The 26559-nt window shown below is 38.7% G+C and overlaps 1 protein-coding gene and 1 pseudogene across 2 annotated transcripts; both read right to left on the reverse strand.

Annotated features, from left to right (window-relative positions):
- Positions 1–142: 142 nt before the first annotated feature.
- On the reverse strand, positions 143–2972 carry LOC127788020 (cation/H(+) antiporter 20-like; annotated as a pseudogene).
- Positions 2973–16407: 13435 nt separating this feature from the next.
- LOC127788305 (cation/H(+) antiporter 20) lies at positions 16408–26150 on the reverse strand. Of its 2 annotated transcripts, none has more exons than XM_052316440.1 (5): positions 25912–26150; positions 25233–25805; positions 24522–24971; positions 17128–18057; positions 16408–16923 (listed from the first exon to the last, which is right to left on the reverse strand). In XM_052316440.1, the coding sequence occupies exons 1-5, from the start codon at positions 26089–26091 to the stop codon at positions 16525–16527; spliced, it is 2532 nt and encodes an 843-aa protein (XP_052172400.1). In that variant the 5' UTR covers positions 26092–26150; the 3' UTR covers positions 16408–16524. The 2 variants fall into 2 exon arrangements, with proteins under 2 accessions (XP_052172400.1, XP_052172399.1); XM_052316439.1 differs by having other exon boundaries at positions 16408–16932.
- Positions 26151–26559: the final 409 nt, after the last annotated feature.

A 26559-nucleotide genomic window follows, 5' to 3' on the forward strand; every position in this document is an offset into this window, starting at 1 on the left:
GTTCTTAGTAATTGCAAGATTTCCGTTACTTCAGGACAAGGTATTGTTAGGCATATGATACCAAAAATCACCACCAGTACTACATATTCTACTTCCACTCTCAAGAGTCAGTCAAGATGGTCGTAGTTATAGAGGTTCTGTATTTCTTCTTTTTTAGTGGGTAAAAGATTCTGTATACCATACTATAGCAGCCCAAAAATGAGGTGTTCTCGACAATCTAATCTCATGGTCAAAGAATTAAACATTGAATTGTGCAAGTGAGCACTAATTTTATTGCTGTAAATTGTCGATTATTCCCTCCAACAAGAAATCCATCGTTATCTGCTGACGATTATTTCTTATTCATTTTACATGACCAGTAAGTATAAAAACTTAAGGGCAGCTAAATCTGCTACAACCACAAGAAACCATTACCTATATATATAGATTGAAAGGTCTTCACACTGCAGCATCCTTGTCCCAAATTTGTTTAGGCACTTTGACCTCCTCCTGGTGGTGTTGAACCACTAACACGGAGGGCACCATTCCCTGCCCCGACGAAGCTAGCAGATCTCCGATGGGTCTGAGCTCCAGTGTCTCTGCATCCACCCCCGCCAGTTTTTCCGCCACCGCTGGTGGAAACCTCCCCGTCCCTACTATCAGCAGCTCATATTGCCTGCTTCTGCCGCTATACCCCCCTTTACCACATCGTTTGTCGTCGTCTGTCTTTGTGTACTCCGTTCCATCCCACCATCTCTAGAAGTCTCTCGTTGTTGTGTCGTCCGGTTCCTGATCATACCCCACTAGTTAGCTTTGCTTATCTACAAACATGATCAGAAACGTACTCACAATCTTATTCTTACCTTCTCCGGCCATGGCAACTCTGTTTTCAGGACAAATTTCTTGACAGTCACCTTGACTGCCGGATGCTCTGCCATCCTGCAGCCTAACCTCAATGCTTCGCGATTGTCAGCCCCCCCAAAGAATATGACACCCCCTTGTCCTCGCTGGGACTGTGTTGGCCGGTGCCTGATTCTGCTGGAATCACCGGTCCACGAACACCGCCACCGAGCACGGTGCATTCTTCAGCAGCCTCTGGTTAACCCCTCTCCAACTGTGCCCAACATTCTCCACTTGTTCTCCATCTCCTTTCTGTACGTAAAAAGGCAAGGTGATCATAGCCACCGTCTTCACCTTGGCAACGTGGCAGATGTCCTCATGCATCGAGGTCATGGGCCATGGCGGAGATTGCCGTGGTCGGCTGAACAGTTACACGGCCGAGGAGCTGGGTGTCAGCCTTAAACGCCGCCGCCATTTGGTGGTGAGCTGCCCCGGCCCCCATGAACCTGTACAAAAATGGGAAGCCATTCTTTCTGGCTCGTTGAACCATGAGGATGGAGGACGGCCGCTCCATGAGCTCGACCAATTGCATGACGTAGAGTTTTAACGGCGGTGGAACGAGTTGTCTCTATGAGGTTGATGAGGGACGTCGAGTTGCCAGGGCCATGGACGCAGGCGAGCACGCGAAGTTCGTTTTGCATTTTCCCGGTGGCCGTGGATTTCTCTTCTCGCCGGCGATTGGCGGCACGGCAGCGGTCGGACGGTTTGTATATGGCCACGACTGTTGGAGTTGTCATGAAGGTGGTGACGAGTGCCATCATCACTAAAATTGCAAACATCTCGTCGTTAAGTACCTGTTTAATTTCCACATATTTAATTTGTCAAGTGTGAGATGATAATAATTAGAATAATATTCTAAGTCCTGGATCTCATTATACTGTAAGAAAGGACCCCCTAAAAATAGCATTTTTTAAAAATCAAATTCTATTAGTATTGCCGTGCATTGTGTTTGAGGGTGATCATACCCTACCAAATGGGGCATATCTGATTTTTTTTTTTTAAAAAAAACACCTTTTAATGTTTAATGCCAACAGAATAAAAAATAATTAAACACGTCACCCACCCCAAAAGACAAGAGACAGCCAAAAGAACAGAATAAGACTGTTAAGGTATCAAATAATAACTAACACACCTCGTCTCTCGGGCATGAGGCAAATGTTTTCAAATTTTTTTGGGAGTGTTCGGAATTAACTTTTGGTAGAAACATAAATCTCTTATTTGGTGGAGTCTGAGCATGTCTTCGTTTGGGTGTATATAAATTTACGATCACACATTTAATTTATCTGCAGACCCAATTAAGGGAAAGACAGGATTCCTCTAAAACTTGGGGGGGGGGGGGGGGGGGGGGCAGACATTAGATCATAAAAAAAAAAAATTCAAAGCTCACCTTCTCCCTGCGGATGTTGAGGACAATGGGCTCCACCAAGCCTTTGGTGTTCATCAACACGCCGAGCGTCAGCGATTCCCTCACCGGAATCCTGCACAAAATTGCCACCACGAATGTCCCCAGAACCTTCCCGGCGGTGGCCGTCGATATCACCAACGCCAGCATCCCCCACGCCTCCACCCTCTGTATCTTTGCAATATCCGTCTTCAACCCACTCGACACAAAATACAGCGGTAACAATAGCCCCGAAACGAAGTCTTCAATCCTCTTTGTCAATCTCCCGGCGAATTCCCCGCCTGTCGGTATCGTTAATCCGAAAATAAGCGCTCCAAAGATGGCGTGGATCCCTATGAGATCGGTCATGAAGCCGGCTACCATAACTCCAGCGAGGGTTAAGCATATGGATGCGTCGTCGGTGCAGTCGTGCCTCGGCGAGGACTTGGCCACCCACGTCGTCACCGGCCGAACGACGACAAGCATGAACGTGACGAATTCAGCGCCGGAGACGAGGATCCATACGGAGACCAAGGGGCTCTTGGGCTCACCGCCGCCGTTTCCAGCCAAGGCAACGTACGGCTAGTCCGAGGAAGATCCAGGCTGCGACGTCGTTGAATGCAGCGGCGGCTATGGCGGTCTCACCGACTTGCGTGGTGAGCAGCTTGAGCTCGGATCCTAGGGTTGCTACTAAATTATATACGGACCACATATAATGGATTCAATGCAATTATTAACAAATATATATATATATATTTATATAGTTTCATTCCAAGCAAGAATAATTGATGGAAAACATGTGCTTTGGTTTATTAATTATTATTATTATTATTATTATTTGGGTTTAATTAGGAGCGAGAGGGTGAATGGGCGAGTCTTGTCTTGTAACTTTCAAGCTTGCAAGTGGAATATTATTATTATTGGTTGATTCTGGCTGGCTGGCTCAATTACCTACTATTGTCTTCCTTACTTAAACGGGTTTTTGCCCAACTTAAAAAGACGGATTTTTGACCTACGTACGTGTGTATTAAGAGCATGCATATTTAATAATTAGTTTCTAATTGTTTTACCCCCTAAGTTTAGATCCCTTTAATTACTCAATATAATTCTTCCATAATGACGCAACTTTCTAACTTAAAATAGCCACTTGAATTAATTAAAGACTAGAATTAATGTAACCGTACGTGCCATGCAGACTCTGCCAGTCTTGACAAGCTGGTAATCAATCTCAAACGTTTTTCTTGAAATTCTTTACTTTTAAGTAGCCCGAATTTCGTGATTTTTTATTAAGTCATTTTCCTAGCTAAAACATAATAAACTAATTAAGTTAATTAACTCGACGCTTTTCTATTAAGTCCTTAACCACGCACGATTATCATGATCCATGTATCGAGAGTAAGGAATATTTGTTGATGAGGTGTCAAAATGTTAGATCCCCTAATGATCTAGAGTCTCCTAATTAACTATTTTCCTTTTTGATTTATAGAAATACGTACGCTTATATTTTAGTATATAAGCCATATTTTGACTGATGATGTGGCGGGGACCCCCTAAGTATGTCTAGAAGTAATGTTTTCCATCCATTCATAATTGATTTTTACATTTAAGTTTCCATTCTTATGGACTAAATCTAATTTGCTAATTTCTAACCGATTAATGCATTTAAATCCCCACTATAGCACTTTAAATCTTTGTGGCTACCTCTCACCTTCCGAGGCATGTTTAGATATTCCACAACTATAGTAGGCAACTGATCATCTACACCCTTTTTAATGGATTAATTAATTTCTAGGCTTCATCATCGTCGGCTTGTAAGTAGATTTTTATTCTAGTCTTCCAATAAATTAATGTAATTAGTTGTATTAATTAAATAATGGTTGCCTATTTGTGTACTGACCTTTAGCAGTTTTATTTTCGATAATAATAATTGCCATTCTTAGTTTATGATGTTAAATAAATTATAAATACAAATTATATACATGCTCTAATACCACTTAATGCCTAGAAAAATAACCCCGAGATGAGGAGTGAATTAGGTTTCTAGTTTAAAAAAATTCTTTCTAAGTTTTTTATCTTTTAAAATTGAGTTTGATGTGTGCTTTGTTGATGAATAGATATGTGCAGTGGACACAACAATCAAGTACAAAAACATATAAGATTTTATAAAAATCCAACTTTTTAAGAGCTCGTGTCCACTCTCTTCAAATCTCTTCAAATCAAGAACTTGAAGATTCCATTAAAGTGGATAGAAACCCTATTTTTTGTACATAAGCTAAAACCTTGATTGCATAAATTAAGATCGCCTCACATGCAAGTGAATTAAATAAAAATACTAACTCACAACTATTTTATTTAGATTAGCAGTCAGTTGGGAGAGGTGGGCTAGCCTAGTTCTCAGGTTCGAATCCTCCTCTAGTGCAGTTGTTCGTGGATTATATCCGAGTTTATTCCTTATCACTGAATAAGTCAGGTGGTGGGGGGTTCGTAAGGGGCATAATCCCAAGAAAAAAGATTTGTGTAGCAACTAAAGCGTTACACACTTGACAGCTTTGGAACTTTGAATGCTTTTAGCTTTGAATGCACTAAGAGCTGAATAAGTTGCTTTCAACACTGGTGTTTGATGGATACATATACTTTTCTTACCAGAAATCCAATCGTTGGAGGGATATCCTTTGAACAACTTGAAATTTGAAAATCTACTAAGTCATTTTCAGTCTAAAGAGAAAAAAATTTCGTTCTAATTAACATTACAAAGAAACATAGCTCAAAGAAGACTTAGTCAAATTAGCAATAGGATATTTATAATTAATTAATGATATACATAAGAGGAGAAATAGCAACATGGAGGTCTACAATCATATTCAAAAGAATAGATAAAGAACACCATGTTATGAGCAAAGAAAATTAATGAGATAGATTTGGGTCATAAATAACTTTTATGAATACGAAAAGAGTGTAGTTCTAAAATATAAAATGCCTTGCAAAATGTGAGTAAAAAGAATTAATAGATGTGGTACAAGGGTCTAGTTGTAGACTTTATAGATGCTTTAGTGATGGCATTTATGCCTTTGACAAAACTATAGGTTTATTTTATGTTACAAATTAGGAAACATTTTAGACTTTGGAAAAAATAGGTAAAATAACATGTGAAATTTTTTTAAATGGTTAGATCAATGAGGGTTAAAATAAGAAGAGAATAGGTAGTGTTGAGAAATTTGTATTTTGATTTATGAAGAAAATAATTTTAAAAATTTTTCTTTCAGTAAATTTGGTTTATGGATGATTTTTAAAATATTTTTTTAAATCATTTTAAATTGGAGAACCTCATACTCATATACACATATATATATATATATATATATCCTTTAAATATGATTTTGTATCAATTGAGCATGATGTTAAGTTTTTGAGAAAATACTTTAGAAAAATTGGCTAAGTATAAAAATTCCTTTACAAAAATAATTGAGTATGACTCAGTATTGCTTTCATGTTAAACGAGTATTATAGTTATTCAATCGACTATCATAAGTACCTACTTGAGTATATGTTATACAAAATTTATATTTTTTAAAGTTACAATTGAGTATGAAACTTTGTATAATCAAGTGTTAATATTTCAATACTGAGTATGCCTCGGAGATTAATCGAGTATTTCTATAGCATTAAAATCTAAGCATATATTGAATCAAGTAAAGCCTATATTTCAATCGATTAATGTACTTGAATTAATCAAATATTTATATTTGTTAGTCGAGTGCTTTACATATCTCTTGTTCTTCATTTGAAAAATCAATCGAGTAATATTTTGTGTACGTTGCAAGTTAGTTGATTATGCACTTTTAGCAAAATCTTTCGTTAGACTCTTAAAGTTCTCTTAGACAAGTAACTTATACATGCTTTTTGTTTCTCAAATATTAATCAAATAAAACTTGTAGTCAATTGACTATATGTGTTTCTAAAAATCAAGTATCTTTTTGAAATTAGTCGAGTAAGGTTTGGAATGTCTTTGGCTAAGTTCCTGAACTTCAAAATTAATCGAGTATCAATTGTTTGTACTCGAATATTTATTTCTATTAGTCGAGTAAGTCTGGCCTAGTAGTCACGTACTTAATGCATAGTCTATGTGACTTATGAGTTAGTCGAATTATGCTTGGTCATATTCAAGTAAGCTCTATATATAATCAATTACTAAATTGTCCAATTGATTGGAATACTGTATTAGTCGAGTATCTCTTTAATTCAGTTGAGTAACTATCATTTATTTTTTAAAATTATAGTCGTTAAGCACATTCAATGCTTGACAGTTTCTACTTTTCAGATTGTTTAATGCATTTAAGACAACATGACATTTCTTGAATGAATTAATAAATGTTGTTTAATATTGTTAGAGACAAAAAGTGGTAGTTGTGAGACAAATAGAACATTCAATTTGAATTTTGTCATGTCAAATAACATTCAATGCAGAAAATCTATAAATAGAAGTGGAAACAATTTGAAGAAGATTATCAAACTATTTGCATGATTCATACCAACTTTTAAGAGTTTCAAAAAAATTTCTACATTTTATTCCTGCTTTTCACGTGCTTATCTTAAAATCTTTTTGTGAGAATCCTTATAGAGTGTGTTTTATTTAAAAATCTTACTAACTCTCTTTGTCAAGAAAAGAACATATGTGCCTACTATTTTATTCATTCTTCTCTTGAGATATATTTTCAGACTTTTTTGTAAACTTGTAAAAAGTTACACCTTAGCTTTTAAAAGATAGTGGTTGTGGCTTAGTCTACTTGAAAAGCCAAGTTGTAAATATTATATCTTATATTGTGAAAAGGTTGTAGTTGTGGTTGTGGTTGAGTCCATCTTAAAAAGCCAAGTGGAAAGGTTAGTAATTGAGACTACAAAAACTACAAGGTAATATAATACACCAGTGAGTGTGATTATAAAATCCTTGATCGTGGATCAAGGTAGTGAATTAAACAATTGAGGTTGAATCACTATACATATTGCATTTTTCTTTCTTTATTTCATTTATAACATTCCTACTTTGAATTATTTTATTCAAACTTTTTTTTAAGGGTGAAAAAAGTTAATTCACCCCTTCTTAAGCTAACTAGTTTATTAGATAGATTCTCTAAAGATAAAAATCTTAGAAATGACAACACCTGGTTGACTAAATTACTATATTGGTTGACTAAGCAACATTCTCAAAGATTCCAAAAACCAATTTGAATGATTTTGGTCGACTAACTTATGTCACTTGATCAATTAGACAGTCATTCATAAACCTTACCTAAGCCACTGGAATAATTCGGTCAACCAAACACTAGCATTTGGTCAACAAAATTCAAGTACCAAATAAATGAGAGCTTTCTATCCAACATTGGTTGACTAAACCTATACTTTGGTCAATCAAACTGGTTCTTAAAAGGTGGTTAAAACCTTCTGGAGGAGTTTGGTTGATCAAACTTGAATTTTGGTCTACTAAACTTGAACTATTCCCAAACAAAAATAGGTTACTACCCAACTTGGTCGACCAAATTAGTCATCACTTCAAGGAGTAGTTTTCTAACATCTTTGGTTAACCAAAGCAGAACATTGGTTGGCCAAACATCAGTCAATTTTGATAAAAATTAGAAGTAACTTTCAGGGTTTTTGAAGATAAATTTTGGTGGGAAAAAAAGTGATTGATTTAGGCTTTTTATTTACTAAAATACCACAAGGAATATTAAAAATATGCTTGTCTCTTTTTAAGGTAAGATTAAAACAATCTTCTACAACATTTGTTTTATAGAGATTATTTCTTATTATCATAAAAAGTCATTACCCTTGAGGTTAACAATTTTGTTGTCCACAATTTACTAATGGTAAAGATGACAATCTTCTAGGAGACTTTTCTCTCTTCATATTCCTTAGAGGGATTTCTTCTTTGTCAACCTTTTCACAAGGTAATCTTAACATTGCCTTTCACTTTTGAACCTTCGGGGTTCCCAACCTATTTTTTTTACTTGTTCCATTTCTCTCTTTAACTCTCGACACTCATTTGTGATATGTCCAAATCTCTTATGATATTTACAATAAAATTTGGAATTCACCTGTCTAACCTATTGAGGTCTTCCTACTGTCTCATGTTAAGTGGTGTCTCGCCCATTAGGGTTCACTTAGAAATAATAATAATAATAATAATAATAATAATAATAATAATAATAATAAAGCTGTGCATGTGTGTGTAACCTATTATATATATATATATATATATATTATAAAGGTGCACTGGCCCTAACTAAAAATTTGAAGAAAAGAAATTGAGAAGCAACGAGAGTGAGACAATGTTGAGAAGACTAAAATAAAAGGTTTGAACATTACAAACTTTTGGCCAAGATCAAGTGGTGATTTCAGCTTCAAACTTGATGAAATTTCAGTATGTTGATGTGCTATTCAAGTGCGACGAGGTGAATATTTTTTCTTAATCTTTTTTGGGTACTTTTCATATATCTTGTTCGATTAAATTTATCAATTTTTCTTCTATGTGAATGCCAAGAATTTGATTCTTGAGGTTTAATTAAGAAGATACTATCTAGTTGATCTAGGGAAGAACTTTTGTATTTACCCATTATTTTGATAGTGAAAGATTGACTAGCTTGTCCTTTTCGTCTTTACTCCCCCATAATGAGGTGGTTTTCCACCTAAAAGTATTGGTATTGATTGTGTGTTTTCTATAATTATTGGTTTATTGTTCTTTTGTGCGTGTTTCTCTCAACATGCGGTATCAAATTCAAGTTACAAGATTTTCTACCTTATGTTAAATATGGAAGTTAATACAAATAGAATGATTAATCTAAATGGTTCAGATTTTAATGCTTGGAAAGGAAAGATGGAAGATATTTTGCATGTAAAAGATTATTATTTACCAGTTTTTGCCACTTAGAAGTTAGAAAATAAAATTGATGAAGAATGGAAGTTGTTTTATTGACAAGTTAATTTGTGGGTACATTAGGCAATGGGTAATTAATGATAATGTTTTCAACCATATTAGTGGAGAGAGACATGCTTGTACCTTGTGGAACAAACTTAAGGAGCTTTATGCTAGAAAAACAGGGAACAATAAGTTATTTTTGATCAATCAGACAATGACTTTGAGATATTAAAACGGAACTGTTATAATTGATCACTTAAATACGTCCCAAGTAATTATTAATTAGTTGGTTGGAATAGGAATTAAGTTTGATGATGAGGTACATGGATTATAGTTACTTGGTACTTTACCGAACTAATGGGAAGGTTTCTGAATGTCTGTATCTAACTCATCCCAAGATAGAAAGATCACAATGGATTTGGTTAAAAGTAGTGTTCTGAATGAAGAAACGAGAAGAAAATCACATGGGTCTTTTTCATAATCAGGAGTACTAATTATAGATACCAAGGGTAGAAGTTAGATCTGGGGTTTGAAGAACAAAGATAAAAGTAAAGGCAAATCCAATAGATATGCTAACATTGAGTGTCACCATTGTGATAAAAAGGGTCACATTAAGAAATTTTACCAAAAACTCAAGAAGAAAATAAAAAGAACAAGGGCATGGAAGACAAGATAGATGACAGAGGGGATGAAGCACATGTTGTAGCCACCAGCGAACAATTTCTTATTGTCCTTTATGATGATTGTGTAAACCTAACAAGTCATAAGTCTAGTTAGGTAATTGATAGTGGTGGTACCATTCATGCTACATCCAGGAATGATTTCTTCACATCTTACACACTAAGGTGAATTTGGAGCTCCGGTAGTTGCTAGAGACAAGAAGTACTCTGCACTATATTAAGACACAGTGAATGCAATGGAAAAAGTGATGCAGTGGAATTGTGGCATAAAAGACTTAATCGCATAAATGAGAAAATGATGAGATGGTTAGCCAGGCAAAATGTGCTAATTGGAATGGGCAATGTTCTTTTGAGAAAGTGTTCTCATTGTCTGATAGGGAAGCAAAATAGTGTTGCTTTTAAGGGTTCTCCTTCCAGAATGAAAAACGTGTTTGATTTATTACACTCTAATTTATGTGATCCAATGCCAACTAAGTCATTTGGAGGTGCCTTTTAATTTGTGACATTTATTGATGATCACTCGAGAAAGATTTAAATCTACAACTTGAAGTCAAAGGATCAAGTATTAAATGTGTTCATAGAATTTCAGACTTTAGTTGAGGGACAAACTAGAAACAAGTTGAAATACATCCAGATAGACAATGGTGATGAGTACACTGGACCTTTTGAAAATTATTGTAAAGAGCAGAGTGTTCAACATTAGATTACCTCTAAAAACACCTTAATTGAATAACTGCGTTGAGAGGATGACATGATATTGATGGAGAGAGTAAGATGCATGCTTTCAAGTGCAAATTTGCCCAAGACCTTTTGGGGCGAGGTTCTAAATACAATTTTACATGTGTTAAATCTCTCATTATGTGTTCCTTTGCAATATGATGTTCCAGAAAGAGTGTGGTTAAGAAATGATATTTCCTGTGATTACTTATGAGTCTTTGGATGTAAAGCTTTTGTGTATACTCTAAAAGATGATGGATCCAAACTTGATGCCAAGACACGACAATGCGTGTTTATTGGTTATGACTAAGATGTTTTTGACTATAGATTTTATGATCTAGTTCAAAAAAAAGTTTGTTAGAAGTTGTGATATTGCGTTTGTTAAAAACCAAACCATTGAGAGCATTGATAAAGTTGAAAAATCAGTTATTTAGGATAGCTATGATCCAAATGACTTCGAAATAACTTCTATAATAATAGTGCCAAAATGAATTGAATAAAAGATACAAGATGACCAACGGGATCTAGGTGATATTGATGCTCTCATGTAGATTGAGTCAAATGACAATAATCATGATCAACCACAAGTGCTAGCTAGTATATTCACCCTTTGTTGTACCTAGGAGATCTATTAGAAATAAACAACCTTCTACTAGATATATTAGTAACCATTACATGCTCTTGACTGATGGGGGAGAACCAAAGAGTCTTGAAGAAACTATGCAAGATGAAAATAAGGAGAAATATTGATTGATGCCATGAAAGACAAGTTGAAGTTTTTGCATGATAATAAAATTTTTGAGTTGGTGAAATTGCCTAAGGGTAAGAGAGCTTTAAGAAATAAGTGGGTGTTTAGGGTGAAACATCAAGAATATAGTCCACACCCACAATATAAAACTAGATTGGTTGTCAAAGAATTCAACCAAAGAAAAGACATTGACTTCGATGAGATTTTTTCTCCTATTATAAAGATGTCATCCATTCATGTGATGTTTGGTCTTTCAGCAAGCCTTGATTTAAAGATCGAATAGATGGATGTTAAAATTGTTTTTCTTCATGGTGACTTCGATGAAGAGATATATATGCATAGAGTAGCTAAATGGTTCCACAGTTAGAGGAAAAAAGATTATGTTTGCATATTGGAGAAAAGTCTTCATGGCTTTAAATAAGTACCTAGACAGTGGTAAAAGAAGTTTGAGTCAATCAAGGGGGAGCAAGGCTACAAAAAGACTACTTCTGACTATTGTATTTTTATACAAAAATTCTTTAATAATGATTTTTTTCATTCTTTTGTTTTATGTGGATGATATGTTAATTATTGATAAAAACGCTTCTAGGATTGATAGCTTAAAGCAGTTGAATAAGTCTTTTTTTTTTCTTTTGTAAATAAGAATTGCATTAGAATAAAAAGCGCAAAAGCGTCTACAACTTTAGACCATGGATACCCTTACTCACAACGATAACAAAGAAGAGAAACTACCAAACATCTAAAGAAATCCTCTAAACTAAGGAAAAATAAGGTCTATATACAACAATGTACAACAGTCAGAGAAAGACTTCATGAGATGACCTTTGCGAAAAGGAATTGAGGACTTCGATGCTTGATAAAGATCACGAACAGGCAACAACACACCATAGCATAGGCACACTCATAACCCAAATCATTGTTTCACAAGAACGCTGATAAGGGAGCATACCATCAACCCCCTCGCTACTAAGCAACCCAAGCCAATGGAATATACATTCATGAAAGACTTAGGACTAGCAAAGTAGATCCTTGTTATGTAGTTCTTTTAGAATAGAAATGCCAAGAAATTATGGTTGTCACAAGATAAGTACATTGAAAAAGTACTCTAGGAGTTCAATATAGACAAGGCTAAAATGGTTAGCTCTCTTTTTTCTAATCACTTTAAATTAATCACTAGACAGAATCCTTCTACAAAGAAAGAAAGCATAGATGGACATGGTTCCATATGCTTTAATTGTGGGTAGTTTAATATACTCTATAATATGCACTCGACCAAATATAACTTACACCATTGATGTTGTCAATCGATTTCTTTCAAGTCCAGATAAATAACATCGGGATGTAGTTAAATGGATTTTCAAGTATCTTCAAAGTATTACGTACCAGTGTATGTTTGTGTTTTGGCTATGATGCACCCATATTAGTTGGTTATACAAATGCAAACTTGGCTCATGATGTTGACTTTAGGAAGTTTATTTCAAGGTACTTGATCATTTTTGCGCCGGGGGGGGGAGGTTATGTCATAGTAATCTAAATTACAAAAATGTATTGCGCTTTCTATCACTAAACAAAGTTTATTATAGTTATAAAAACATGTAAAGAGTTGTTATGGATAAAGAAATTTGTTCAAGAATTTGGTTTTAAGACAAGTACGGACTATTTTTCGATAGTCAATGTGCTATTCACCTTGATAAGAATTCTACTTTTCCCTCTCGATCCAAAAGTATTAATATAAGGTATCATTGGATTAGGAATGTGTTGGAAATGTAACAGTTACACTTTGTCAAAATCCATACTAACGACAATGGGTCCGATATGCTGATAGAGTCTTTACCAAGAGGAAAATTTGAGTTTTGTCCTTTGGGATGTCTACTTCTTTGTATAGGCGTGAGTTGGAGAATTGTTAAGTGGGGTCTCATCCATTGGGGCCTAATTAGAAAAAAATTAATAATATATATATAAAGTTAAGCATGCATACGTGTGTGTAATTAACCTACTATATATGTATATATACATATATTATAAAGATGTACCCATGCAACCCTAAGTAAGAATTGGAAGAAAAGAAGAAATTGAGAAGTAGCAACAGTGAGATGACGACGAGAAGAATAAAATAAAAGGTTTAATATACTCTATAATAGCACATCAATATGAAGTTGAAGGTTTGAAGTTGAAGGAGAAACCGGCCGGCACCCAACATAGCTTCCAATCACCGAGTTCGGAGCTTCCAAGAAAGTCGATGGTGCTGAAAATAATGCCGTCGACAACTCCGGGAGGAACCAATCACATGTGCATCCAGGGGCAGATCTAGGGGGGCAGGCACGGGCTGCAGCCCGTGCCCGCTCCAGCCTTCCCCCAAATATGTCTTGGGATTTAGATCATTGGAGGCTGAAATAGCTTCTGGATCTAGGGGGATCCATCACTAGATCCGCCCTTGTGTGCATCCACGATCATCATCGACGACACCAAAGAGAAATCAGCCATAGGAGCAGCCACGAACGCTATCGACGACACCAGCGTGGATCCTGTTGGAGATATCGAAACTAGAGAGGATAGAGGCTGCTTCATCTCTTCCGATTCCATGATAAGCAAAGAGGAAACATGGTCTTTACAAATCTGCTTTACCCGACTCCAAAGAACGTTGGGCAGCAGCTTGTCTCCGATATTGAAACTTTGCCACTCAATTTCACAATATTCTCTCAAGCTAGAGAGAGAAAGCTATCCCCAGCCTCCAACTTGAGGAGGGGCTATTGACCAAGAGTTAATTTGTTATGACAATTAACCTTATTTATTTAGTTAGTTTAGCAAGTTGTGCAAGTGAACATCAACCGTATAACTAAAACAAAGCAAGAAGTAGCCTCTATGGCTCAGTAGTAAAAAATATGTGGAGTTTCATAAAGAGTATCAGAAATCAAATCTTTATGGTGACATTTGTCTCATGTAGAGATATGAACTAAATGTCCTGTTCTATATGTATTTATAGGTTGTAATCCCATTCGGATTTACTCGATGGGTGAACTAGAGAGAAAGGTCGCTCGTCCTCAAAATTAGTCCGACGAAACTTAGAATTTGGGTTAAAAAAAAAAAAAAACAAAGCAAGAAGGAGATGTACAGACAGATAAATAGCATAGCAGAAATGATATGGATGTATGAGAGTGTGAACTAGAGAAAGTGGTTTATTTACATATAAAATTTCAAAAAATATACATATATATATATACAAACAAAATATATTTACATATATATAATCCAAAAAAAATTATCTTAATTAAGTTAAAGATGGTGCGCACAATATTCATAATTTAAACATTCACTAATGATGACTCAATTAAGATAATTTCAAAAGATGTATACAGTTAGTGTATGCCGAATTAATTTTTTTTATTTGAATTAAAATTTAAACATTCACTAACTGTTGACATAACATTCGAGACAGAGACAGGTTATATATCTGTAGAATTCGGCGCAACTGCACACGTCTTTACCATTGATTTAGATTTTGTAATAATTTTGGCTCAAAATTTTAATTTATTTGTGATTGAGTATCCTGTAATTATGATTTTGAATTTTACTATGTTGTCAAATTCAATTCCGATTATGATAATATCTTCTTGAATCATCTTTTAATCATGATATGATTTTTTGTATATATCCATAAATAATTTTAGATCTATAAATAGATACCCAATGTCATAAAATTTTACGTGGTAATATCATTTTTGTACTAGTAATTATTTACTTAGTGATATTTTATTCTTTTTATCCGTAATCTTTTCAATTTAGGTTTTTCATAAAAAAATTTGTGTTTATATGTCTGATTGATGGTTTGATCGGGATTCGATCCAATTTCGTAATAGAATTTTTTGTGTTTTTTTTCTTGACATCAATTGATGATGAAAAGTCATGCGGCATGATAATTTAATTACATATTTATAACAATTGAGGGATTTAGAAAGATATGTTTTTTACTCAAATATGATGATTTACAAATACGACACACCTCTCATCTTTATAAGCATGATGGTGAATTATGTTAAATATTTATAATAAATCCACCTACTTAGTGAGTTGGTGTCACCATGCTAAAGATAAAATCGCACTTAGGATCTTAATATATTATGTTACTTGACGTAAAATACAAGATATGGGTATGTGAATATCACACTCCTCATAGGATTTACGCTCCCTATCTCTCATTTTGCCTGTGTCAAGTAACATATGAGTTACTCAACGTAAACAACAGAATAAAATCAATCACACTTATATATGAACGCTTTATAGATATCCCAATTTAATAAGTGTTCTCTTTAATATGTGATATAATGATATCACAGATCAAATCTATACATTGTAAAGAAAACACAAAAGTACATAAGATGTCTTAATTGATAACCGTCCATTTGGAGAACTAAAAGTCTACTTAGTTTTATATCTTTGTTGGGCCCACGTGACTAATTAGAAATAGTAAATACTATTTTTTTTTTGAGTTAAAAATACTAAAATTGTGTTCTTTTTTTTTTAATTTTTTTATTTTAAATTTTTTATTTTGATAGTTTATTTTTAGAAAATTAAAAATGAGTTTTTTTTATTATTTTAAAAAATTATTTCTCAAAACAGAAAATTAAAAAATTCATTTTCTTTGAAATTTTAAAAATAATTTAAAAATATTATTATACATAATATGTGTAATATACTTAATAATATATTATCCTATATTTTTAATTATAATATAAATATATTATATTTTTTAAATTTTAAATAAATATATAATTTTATTTTTAAAATTTAAGAATATTTTTTTCTTTTTTTCCCTTTTCTGTTTTTAGAGCCAAAACATGAAAACTGCATTGGTTTTTCATGTTTTGAACTTAAAGATTGTTTTGGCTAAAAATAATCAAAATAATATTTTTTATTTTGAATTTTTTTGATAAAATTTTTTCTTGTTTTTGAAAATATATTTTTAAAAATGATAAAATAAATATATTTTTATTATTTTAAAAAATTAAAAACTAAAAATAACGCAGCCTAAACGACTTTCTAACTTGTGCAGTGTCACTCTCGAACACTATTAACATAACTTAAAGCACTCAAGTCACTTGTTTATTTAATTCAACTTCTGGAAAGCCCAATTCAAAAAAAAAAAATTACATGTCAGGCCACATATCATATGAAAGTACATTACACCCCTAAAAGTTTTCATATTTTGCTGTCACGCCGTATCTTGCTGAATTTCTATTGAGCTCGATGGGCCTTGGGCCGTTGCTATTGGGCTCTCCTGAGCGCTCAAAATCTTCGATACTGGAGCCTCCTCGTTGTGGGCTACATCGTGTTGTTGGACCACAAGCACTGATGCCATGATGCCTTTTCCCGGCGACGCCAACGCGTCACCAATCGGCCCCAACTCCGCGTGCTCCGCCTCCCGGTCGGCCAGCTTCGCTACCGTGGCTGACGGAAACCGCCCCTTCCCCACCACCACCAGGTCGTAATCCCCGCTCCGCCCTATTTCTACCACCGCTTCCACTATGTTCCCCGCCGCCGCCTTCTCTACGTACTCCACCATTCCTTCCCATTTCTGTCGGAAATCTGCCACTGCCATCTCGTCCGCCTCCTGGCACAACTAAACGAAGAAAATTAGTGTGTGTGTGTGTGTGTGTGTTGCTAAGGAAATTCTAAATTGAATATACTTTGAGCTAGCGAAAAATAAAAGAACAGTCACTAAATAGGATATGGTATGATGTGATATTATTGTAAAGATAAAATTAAACGGAAAAGTAGCTTGTGATTTAGAATTGAGGCGTAGGAAAATTCTTACCTTCTCCTTCTCACGGTTCATGATGGCAGTGGAGAAGCTGTAGTTGTTCTCTCTACATTTGTTGGGTGACGGCCGTAAAATGACGCCGTTGCCATGGCTGCCCTCTTTCTCGACGAATCTGGTCATGGTGACTTCCACCGCCGGATGCTCTGCCATCCGGCCGCCAAGCACCAGTGCTTGGCGGTCGTCGGGCCCGCCGAAGAAGATGATGCAAACCATTTGGGCCACCGTGGCAGTGGGGCCAGGCGTCTGATGGGACCCACTTCCGAATCCACGGTCCACAAGCACTGCCACCGAGCATGGCGCCTCCTTGATTACCCGCTGGTTCACCATTCTCCACCCGTGGCCGAGGTTCTCCACCTCGTCGCCGCCATCCTCTTTCCGCCACTGCTTGTGGAACGGCAAAATGATCATCGCCGCCCGCTTCTCCTTCGCCACATGGCAGACCTCCTCATGCATCGTGGGCAGTGGGGACATGGCGGTAGTAGGCCGGACGCTAACTCGGCCGAGTTTCCCATAGGCTCGGAACGCCACAGCGACTCGGTCGTGCAACTCACTGTGGTGGCGGATGCGGTGGATGAAAGGGAAGCCGTTTTCTCCCGCACGGTGGGCGAGGGCGATGGAGGAGGAGCGCTCGGTGAGCTCGACCAGGTGGAGGATGTAGAGCTTGAGGCGGGACTTGGTGGTGGAGCAAGTCGATTCAATGAGGTTGATGAGGGAGGGGATATTGCCGGGGCAGTGGACGCAGGCCAGGACACGGAGCACTTGGTCGGGGTTTTCCGAGGTGGGGGATGAGGACTGCAGATGGTGGTGAGTTGGGCCGGAGATTACCCGGGCTGGCTGGTAGATGGCCATTACCATAGGAGTTGTCATGAAGGTGGTGAACAGGGCCATGAGCACCATTATGGCAAACACCTCGTCATTTAAAACCTGCAAGTAAGTTATTAGCCAAACTTCAAAAAAAAATTTGAACTGTGGTTGGCAAAGTTTACGTGTGATCAATTCATTTATATATAATTAATTGATTTTAAGAAATAAAAAAACCTAATAAACCTCTACTACGTACCTACCAAAGTCTAATGGGCTGACTGAATCAAATTTTCAATTTACAAATTACGTACGTGGTCTTCAAATACCTAAACTGCCCTTCCCCTCTCCCTCCTATGTATTCCATCTAATTGGAACTTTATTTCTCTTCCCTTCTTTCTCCAAGAACCATACATAATGGTGACAATGGGATGTGATTTCCTCTTAGGATAATGCTATTTATATAGATAGAGTTTTCATATGTGGACTTACATATGACTAAAAAAGACTATTTTGTCCATTTTTCCTTCTCACGGTGATCATTTTACCTTTTTCTTTCATCTCTCATTTTTCTCCATCTCCCTCTCTTATTTCTCTCTCATCTCCTCCCCCTTCAGCATCTCCCACCGTTGCTTGCCTCACCCTCGCTACTTACTACTTGCTGCCGCCTGTTGTATCCTCACCTGGTCGACCTTTGACGCGAGAGGTGAGGTGGCTAGGTGAGGATGCAGCAGGCAACGAGGGTGAGACGAGCGACAACGGTCAGTCGGTTTGGTGAGGATGCAGCTGCGGGTGTCGAGCGACAAGTGCGAGGCAGCGACGGTAAGAGAAAGACTATGAGAGGCAATGCTAAAAGAGAAAGGAAAGAAAAAAATGCAGTTGTTGGAGGGGGAAGGGGAAAGAAAGGAAGAGATACAGAGAAAAGAAAAAGATAAAAGAAGAGAATATCGCGATAAGTCCTCAATTTATCGCAAGAACATCACTTGTAAACCTCCATGTAAAACACGTTGTACGAATAGCATGACTATTTTCTCTTACCTTCTTTCTCAAACCGTATCGACCCAATCTCGGCCTTCAACCTTATCTCAACCCACTGCCCAATCTCGGCCAAAGCTCGATCTTAGCACTGCGCCAACCTGCCTAGCCTGTAGCAGCATCATTACAGTCGCATGCTGGGTATTTTCGTGCCCGCTCGAAATATCATCTTCATTAATGGCTGATCTTATATACATTAATGAGGGTCCCGTCAACACCATGTTATCGTCTGGAAACCTCCGTTGGTGCCGGATACCCAGTCTCATCTCCCTACAAACGCACGACGCATGCATGCAGAATGATCTCTCATCTTATATATAACCTGACTCTATTTAGAGTCCAGGTATGTTTTCTTTCTACCCTACCCATATTCTGTTACTTTAACTCCCTCACTCACTTAAGTGTCGAAAAACCTACAATTGTCATTCGTCTCCTGACGAACCAATCATCGAAACCCATCCCTTACTGTTGCAAGCTTACCTCCAACCATTCTTTTGGCTAGGAAGAAATATTTTTTTTTTCTCTGACACAACCTATCGATGTTCGATTTTAGCCGACCGTGATTCATTTTGGGCCGCGGTGAGTAAGTCCAAAAATACCAAGAGGAAGAAAGAAAAAAAGTTTCAGACGTGAGTCCATATCGGAATATTTTATGTGGTTCGTCCAGAACGATACCTACTCCACAACTGCACTCTGATTATTTTCTCAGAATGGCGGTATTTGATTATCCTCCCCTTTCTTCTGTTCCCCTGACCCCCTATTTGTACTGAGGGGTCTTTACAATTTAGATAATATATAGAAATATAAAGACTGCATAATGGGGGACAAACTGCCCTTATTGTTTACATAAAATCGGGAATAGGATCCCCATTACGAGGAGCATGGGCTGTTGCAGGTAAAGTAACTGGACCCTACCTCTGACTTCTTAGCAGCTTTGCCGCTTATGCGAGCTGGGAGTTTTGGGCTAGCGACCTGGGTGGTTCAGCGAATTAAAGGACATTGCTGGGAGCTCGTTAGCTAATTGCTGGGAGCTTCTTGGGAGCTCGCTTTACGAGTCTCAAATTTCGATGGTGGCTGGACTTTCCTTGGCGAGGTCGTCTGGGCTTTCTCGGCTTCGGGTGATTGGGCCGGTTCATCGGATCGAGCCTGGCCCAAGTGGAGTGATTTATGAAATACATATAACATAAGCTCCCTAGTTTGCGGTGCGATCTTCGCGCTGGGAACTGACGCGTGCCAGCTGTTGTTCCATCTTTCCGACTTTTACTCAATCACTTTGAATCTCGTCATTCCACACAGCACGCCTTGTCTGTAGCGCATTTAGTGTGCACGTTCCCCCATTGCTGCGCATGATTGTATATGTGGGACCCACAAACTGTTGTGCGGCCGCTGGATGCGGGGCATGCGGTAAGTCGTATTTTGATCCGACGGTTGGGGTCGATCGGGCTATTGGTATAAATGGTAGAGGGTGTCCCCCATTTCCCTCTTTCATGCTATTTTTGAAATCCTCTCCAGCCTTTGCCTTCTTGCTTTCACCTTCTTCTCTTTAGGCTTCCATTGCTGCCGTGCTCTCAGACGCCGACTGTTCTCGCCCGGCTCTAACGTTTGGTAAGTCTACTATGACTTATTTTTCTTCTTTTCCTTTTTGGTGGGGCCCTTCCATCCCCGGTTGGCCGTCGATGGTTTCTCTAGCCTTGTCGATCCCGTCGGTGTTAAGATGCCTTCGAGTCAAAGAAATCCGTCGGATCAAAAGAAGAAGCAGGGGGCTCTAACCAAAATAAGAGAAGAAATAACAGAAATGCCGGAAGGAAAGCTCGAGGGGAATGCTCGAACAATGAAGTCTTCAAGCGAGCTCGCAAGGCGGAGAGAGATGAGCGACCTCAAAGGTCGCAACGCTTTGACAGCTATTGCGCCCTGTCTGACCCCCAAGAGAGGATCTTCACCATGGAAAGGAACAAAGAGGAATTCGGAAAGCCCAATCCATTAAGGACTCCCAACAAATTCAGGAACAAGAAAAAATTTTGCTCGTACCATAACGAGGCTGGTCACAACACTTTAAAATGTTGGGCCCTGAGGGACGCCATAGAGGATCTAATAAGAAAAGGTCGTTTGAAAGATTACGTGATACGACCGACCAACTAACCAAGCCAGCCACCAGCACAGCAGCCGCCTCCCTCCGATGATAAGCGCTCACCGGTTGTGCGAACTATCTACACAATTCATGGTGGACCTCACCTCGCGAGATCCTCCCACAAATCTTGCGACAAATACGTACGTGCAGCCAACCATGTCTTGCTGGTGAGGTCGGCCGAACAGTCGTTTCTCACGAAGCGATCTAGGAATAACCCAACTCCGGAGAACATGGTTTTCTCAGAAGAAGAGGCCAGGGACGTCCATTAGCTGCACAACGATGCACTCATTATACGGGGCCAGATCGGCAACTCCGAAGTGCGAAGAATAATGGTGGACACGGGCAGCTCGGTAAATGTAATGTACAGAGTGTGCTTTGATCAGATGGGTTTGGGACTAGAACAGTTGAGCTCGTCTCCCGAGTTGCTCTATGGATTCACGGGGGACGCAGTAATCCCTGTCGGTCAGATCAGCCTTCCCTTTACCATCGGGGATGCGATTCGCCAGGCCACTACTTTGGCAGAGTTCCTAATTATAGACTGCCCCTCAGCATACAACATCGTGCACGGAAGACAGGCAATGAACGACCTGGATCTAGTCACTTCAACTAGGTCGCTTATAGTGAAATTCTTGACCCCCAGTGGAGTAGGATGTGTACGGGGCGAACAACACCTCGCAAGACGTTGTTATGAAGACGCCCTAAAAATAGGAGCAAAAGGAAAGAAATTGAATATCATCACAAAAGATGGCCCGCGACCGACCAGTCAATGGGAGGCTAATCACAACCTGGATCCCCGCAAGGTCGACTGTGACAGATCCGCCGGCCCCGTGGAAGAACTCGAAGACATCTCAGTCAGCGAGCCAGACAAGGAAAGGCGTCTCAAGCTAGGGAAAAATCTCGCTCCTGAGGTAAAATCACAACTTATCAATTTCCTTAAAGCTAACCTCGATGTATTCGCATGGGACCACGAGGATATGGTGGGAATCGCCCCAGAAATCATGTCGTGCAGGCTTAACATAGATCCGAGTTACAAGCCAGTGCGCTAGAAGAGGAGGCCAATGACTCCAAAGCGTTATGCCTCTTAAAGAAGAAGTGGACAAGCTCTTGACAAACAATTTTATCAAGAAGGCCCACTATCCGGTCTGGGTGGCCAACCCAGTCCTGGTAAAAAAGAAAAATGGGAAGTGGAGGACCTGCATCGACTTCACCGACCTAAACAAGGCTTGTCCCAAGGACAGTTTTTCTCTCCCCAGAATCGACCAGATCGTGGATGCAACAGCTGGTCACCAGCTCATCAGTTTCATGGATGCCTATTCGGGCTACAACCAGATCCCCATAAACCCCATCGACCAAGAGCACACCTCGTTCATTATCGACCGGGGGCTTTACTGCTATAAGGTCATGCCTTTTGGATTGAAGAATGCTGACGCGACCTACCAAAGACTGGTGAATATTATGTTTGAAGCACTAATCGACAGAACCATGGAAGTGTACGTCGACGACATGCTAGTAAAATCTGAGCAAGTAACGGACCATATTTCCGATCTGAGAGAAATGTTTGGAGTCCTCAGGAGCTATCAAATGAAGCTCAATCTACTCAAGTGTGCCTTTGGGGTAGCCTCCGAAAAATTTCTTGGATTCATGGTAAATAACAGAGGCATCGAAACCGACCCGGACAAAATAAAGGCTTTGGTCGACGTGAGGTCGCCCGTGAGAAAGAATGAGGTGTAGAGCCTCAATGAACAGGTCACAGCTTTGAGTCGTTTCGTTTCTAAGGTGACCGATAAGTGTGCCCCGTTCTTCGAACTTCTGAAAAAGGCGTAAGACTTCATATGGACAGAAGAATGTGAGTCCGCATTCCAGTAGGTAAAGGAATACATGAGACGGACCCCACTGCTCGCCAAACCCAAGGAGGGAGAGAAGTTGATCTTATACTTGGAAGTATCCCAACAGGCTCTCAGTGTGGCCCTCGTCCGCGGGGAAGATGGGGTGCAACACCCCATTTACTACGTCTCCAAAAGCCTAATTGATGCAGAAACAAGGTAAGCACCAATTGAAAAATTGGCTTACTGTCTAATAACGGTATCAAGAAAGCTGCTTATGTTATATGTATTTCCTGTATCACTCCACTTGGGCCAAGCTCGGTCCGATGGACCGGCCCAATCACCCGAAGCTAAGAAGGCCCAAACGATTTCGCCAAGGAAAGTCCAGCCACCGCGAAATCCGAAGCTCGTAAAGTGAGCTCCCAACAATAGGCTAACGAGCTCCCGACAATGTCCTTCAGTTCGCTGAACCACCCAAGTCGCTAGCCCAAAACCCCCAGCTCGCATAAGCGGCAAAGCTACTAAGAAGTCAGAGGTAGGATCCAGTTACTTTACTTGCAACAGCCCATACTCCTCGTAATGGGAATCCCACTCCCGATTTTATGTAAACGATAAGGGCAGTTTGTCTCCCATTATGCAATCTTTATATTTCTATATATTATCTAAATTGTAAAGACCCTTTAGTACAAATAGGGGGTCAGGGGAACAAAAAAAAGGAGAGGATAATTAGATACCGCCATTCTGAGAAAATAATCAAAGTGCGGTTATGGAGTAGGTATCGTTTTGACCGAAGTGTGGACTCATATCTAAAACTTTGTTTGTTTCTTCCTCTTGATATTTTTAGACTTATTCATCGCGATCTAAAACGAATCACGATCGACTAAAATTTAACGTGGACACAACCCATATGGATGAAGGCTACCAAGCCATTGATAGGGTGCAACCCTTGTATTACAAACAGGGGATACTTTTAATTGTAACATTCATCTGCATTCGATAGTGTCCAACCCATGTATAGAGGTTAATCAAATATATATATATATATATATATATAACCACCCTTTCCACCGAGGATTGCATCTAGTGATCACGATCGACTATGGTGGTTAGTCACATTAGTATGTTTATTTAGATTATATAATTATTATTATTTATATTTATATAAACTTTATATAATATATATATATAAATAAATGTAGTTTATATGTACGTAGTTAGTATTTTCTTTTTCAAAAAGATATTTACATATATATATTTATTCCTCATGGTTATACATATTTCATTTAGATAAATATATATTTTAGTTCATATTTTATATTTAGTTTATATTTTTTGTAAATATATTGCTATATATTTTTTATAATTTAAAATATAGAAATTGCATAAAGAGATAGAGGAGAGGGGGAGAAAAGTTTAAATATATATGTGTAATGTTAATAAGTTTTTTGCAATATATATTTATATAAATATACCTTATCTTTACTTAAAATTCATTTATTATACTTTATTTTTAACCTCCAAATCCAATCATATTTTAAAAGTTTTTCATAATAATATAATAATAATAAAGGAAGAATATTAATTGGGATAAACAAATTAACCTTCTTCTCCTTCCCAATGTTGAGAACGATGAGTTCCACCAACCCTTTGGTATTCATCAGTACACCCAGCGCCATCGACTCTCTCGCCGGAATCATGCACAGCATCGCGACGGCGAACGTTCCGAAGATTTTTCCGGCGCAGGCCGTGGTGACTACTAGAGCCAGCAGCCCCCAGGACTCCAGGCCACGTATCTTAGCCACGTTGGTCTTCAATCCGCTTGAAGCGAAGTAAAGAGGAAGAAGCAAGCCGGAAACGAAATCTTCGATTCTCTCCATCAATCTCTCTGCAAACTCTCCTTTCGGAATTGTTAAGCCGAAGACGAACGCTCCGAAGATGGAGTGGATGCCTATCAGATCGGTCGTGAAGCCGAAGACCATAACTCCGGCGAGCGTCAGACAGATGAAGGCCTCATCGATGGTGTCGTGTTCCGGCGAGCACCGGCGAGATATCTGTTCATATTTATAAACCAAATTAATTAGTATTTTTTGAGGAACCTTGGTAATTCATTTATTTAAAAATATCTTTACATCAGGCTCAGGCGTGTTTTGGTCCTCCTTTTCAATCATCCCATCCCATCCCATCAGACACATTTTTAAATTAAACAAAGAAATATTTTTGTAAAAATTTAAATCAACGGAATCTCCTCCATACATTTAATATATATACTTCAATATTTTTCCTACAATTCTCATATAGTGTTCCATCCATACCCAATTCATCGCGGGCCTGATCGCGACCATCATGAAGATGACGAAACCCACCCCGGAGAGGAGGACCCAAACCGATATCAATGGGCTCTTTGGAGGCCCGTTTCCGCCGTTGCCGGCCAGGGCGACAGCGAGGGCGAGCAGAATCCAGGCGGCTACGTCGTTGAAGGCGGCGGCCGCCATGGCTGTTTCCCCAACGCGAGCAGTAAGTAACTTCAGTTCGGCGAGAATGCGAGCGAGCACCGGGAAGGCGGTGATGGAGAGAGCGACGCCCATGAACAGCAAGTACTGGCCGTAGCCAACCTTATCGGCGCCGTCGATGGCTTTCCGGAGGACGAAGGCGACACCAATTCCTGACAAGAAAGGGAGGCAGATTCCGCCGGCGGCTATGGCGAAGGCCCTTCTCCCGCCTCGGCGAATCGAGGGCAAGTCGAGCTCGAGGCCGACGAGAAACAAGAAGAAGAGAAGGCCCATACTGGCTACGGACTCGAGAATCGGAGTACTCCATGAGGGGAAAATCCTGCGCATGTACTCCTTGTTTCTGCCGAAGGCCGATGGCCCCAGAAGAATCCCACCCTGAAAAGGGAAATTAAACCCAGCTGTGTGGTTACCAAGAAAAGAAAAGAAAATCAACAGAAAAAAAAAAAAAGAAGGGACAACATGATGAGTATGTGGAACATACGACAATCTCGGCAACGACTTTGGGTTGGCGGAGAGGCTTGAAGAGGAAGCCGAGGGAGCGGCTGAGGAGGAAAACTAAGGTGGTCTGGACGATCAAGAGGGGGATGGCATAGTTGAGAGGGTTGTTGCCTTGCCATGCTCCATCAGAAGATGCTTTAATGGAGGTTATGTTCACTGCCATGGTAGCTGATAACGATAGCTGACGATGAAGATCCAAACCTCCTGGTTAATGTTCAGAGACGTACGTATATGTAGTAGTTGTTCATTAAATTAGGCAATGAATGAATGTGCGAATTCATCAAATGATGTCAGCGTCTGCTGGCCACGCATAAAAATGCTATGTGAAGTTAATTACTTACTAGGATATTTATTAACAACAATTGTTTTAGTTTTCAGTCCGAAAACTACGAAAGTAAAATTTATAATGAGAGAAAGCTGGAGTTAAGGCAGAGCGAATGTTGACAATTGGCAAGAACTTGTTGATGGAAATCGACGTTGGGTAGATTCGATCCTCGATATACTGATCGGGATCGTAAGTGGACCTCTGAGGGCATCCTCAGGAGAGCTGGAAGTGTCCTCCTGTGTCCTTGGGACATATCTTCACTAATAAGAACAAATTAGAAGGCACATGAGAATTTCTCATTTGCGT

This window comes from Diospyros lotus, chromosome 13 (assembly GCF_014633365.1).
Source record: "Diospyros lotus cultivar Yz01 chromosome 13, ASM1463336v1, whole genome shotgun sequence".
NCBI lineage: Eukaryota > Viridiplantae > Streptophyta > Magnoliopsida > Ericales > Ebenaceae > Diospyros > Diospyros lotus.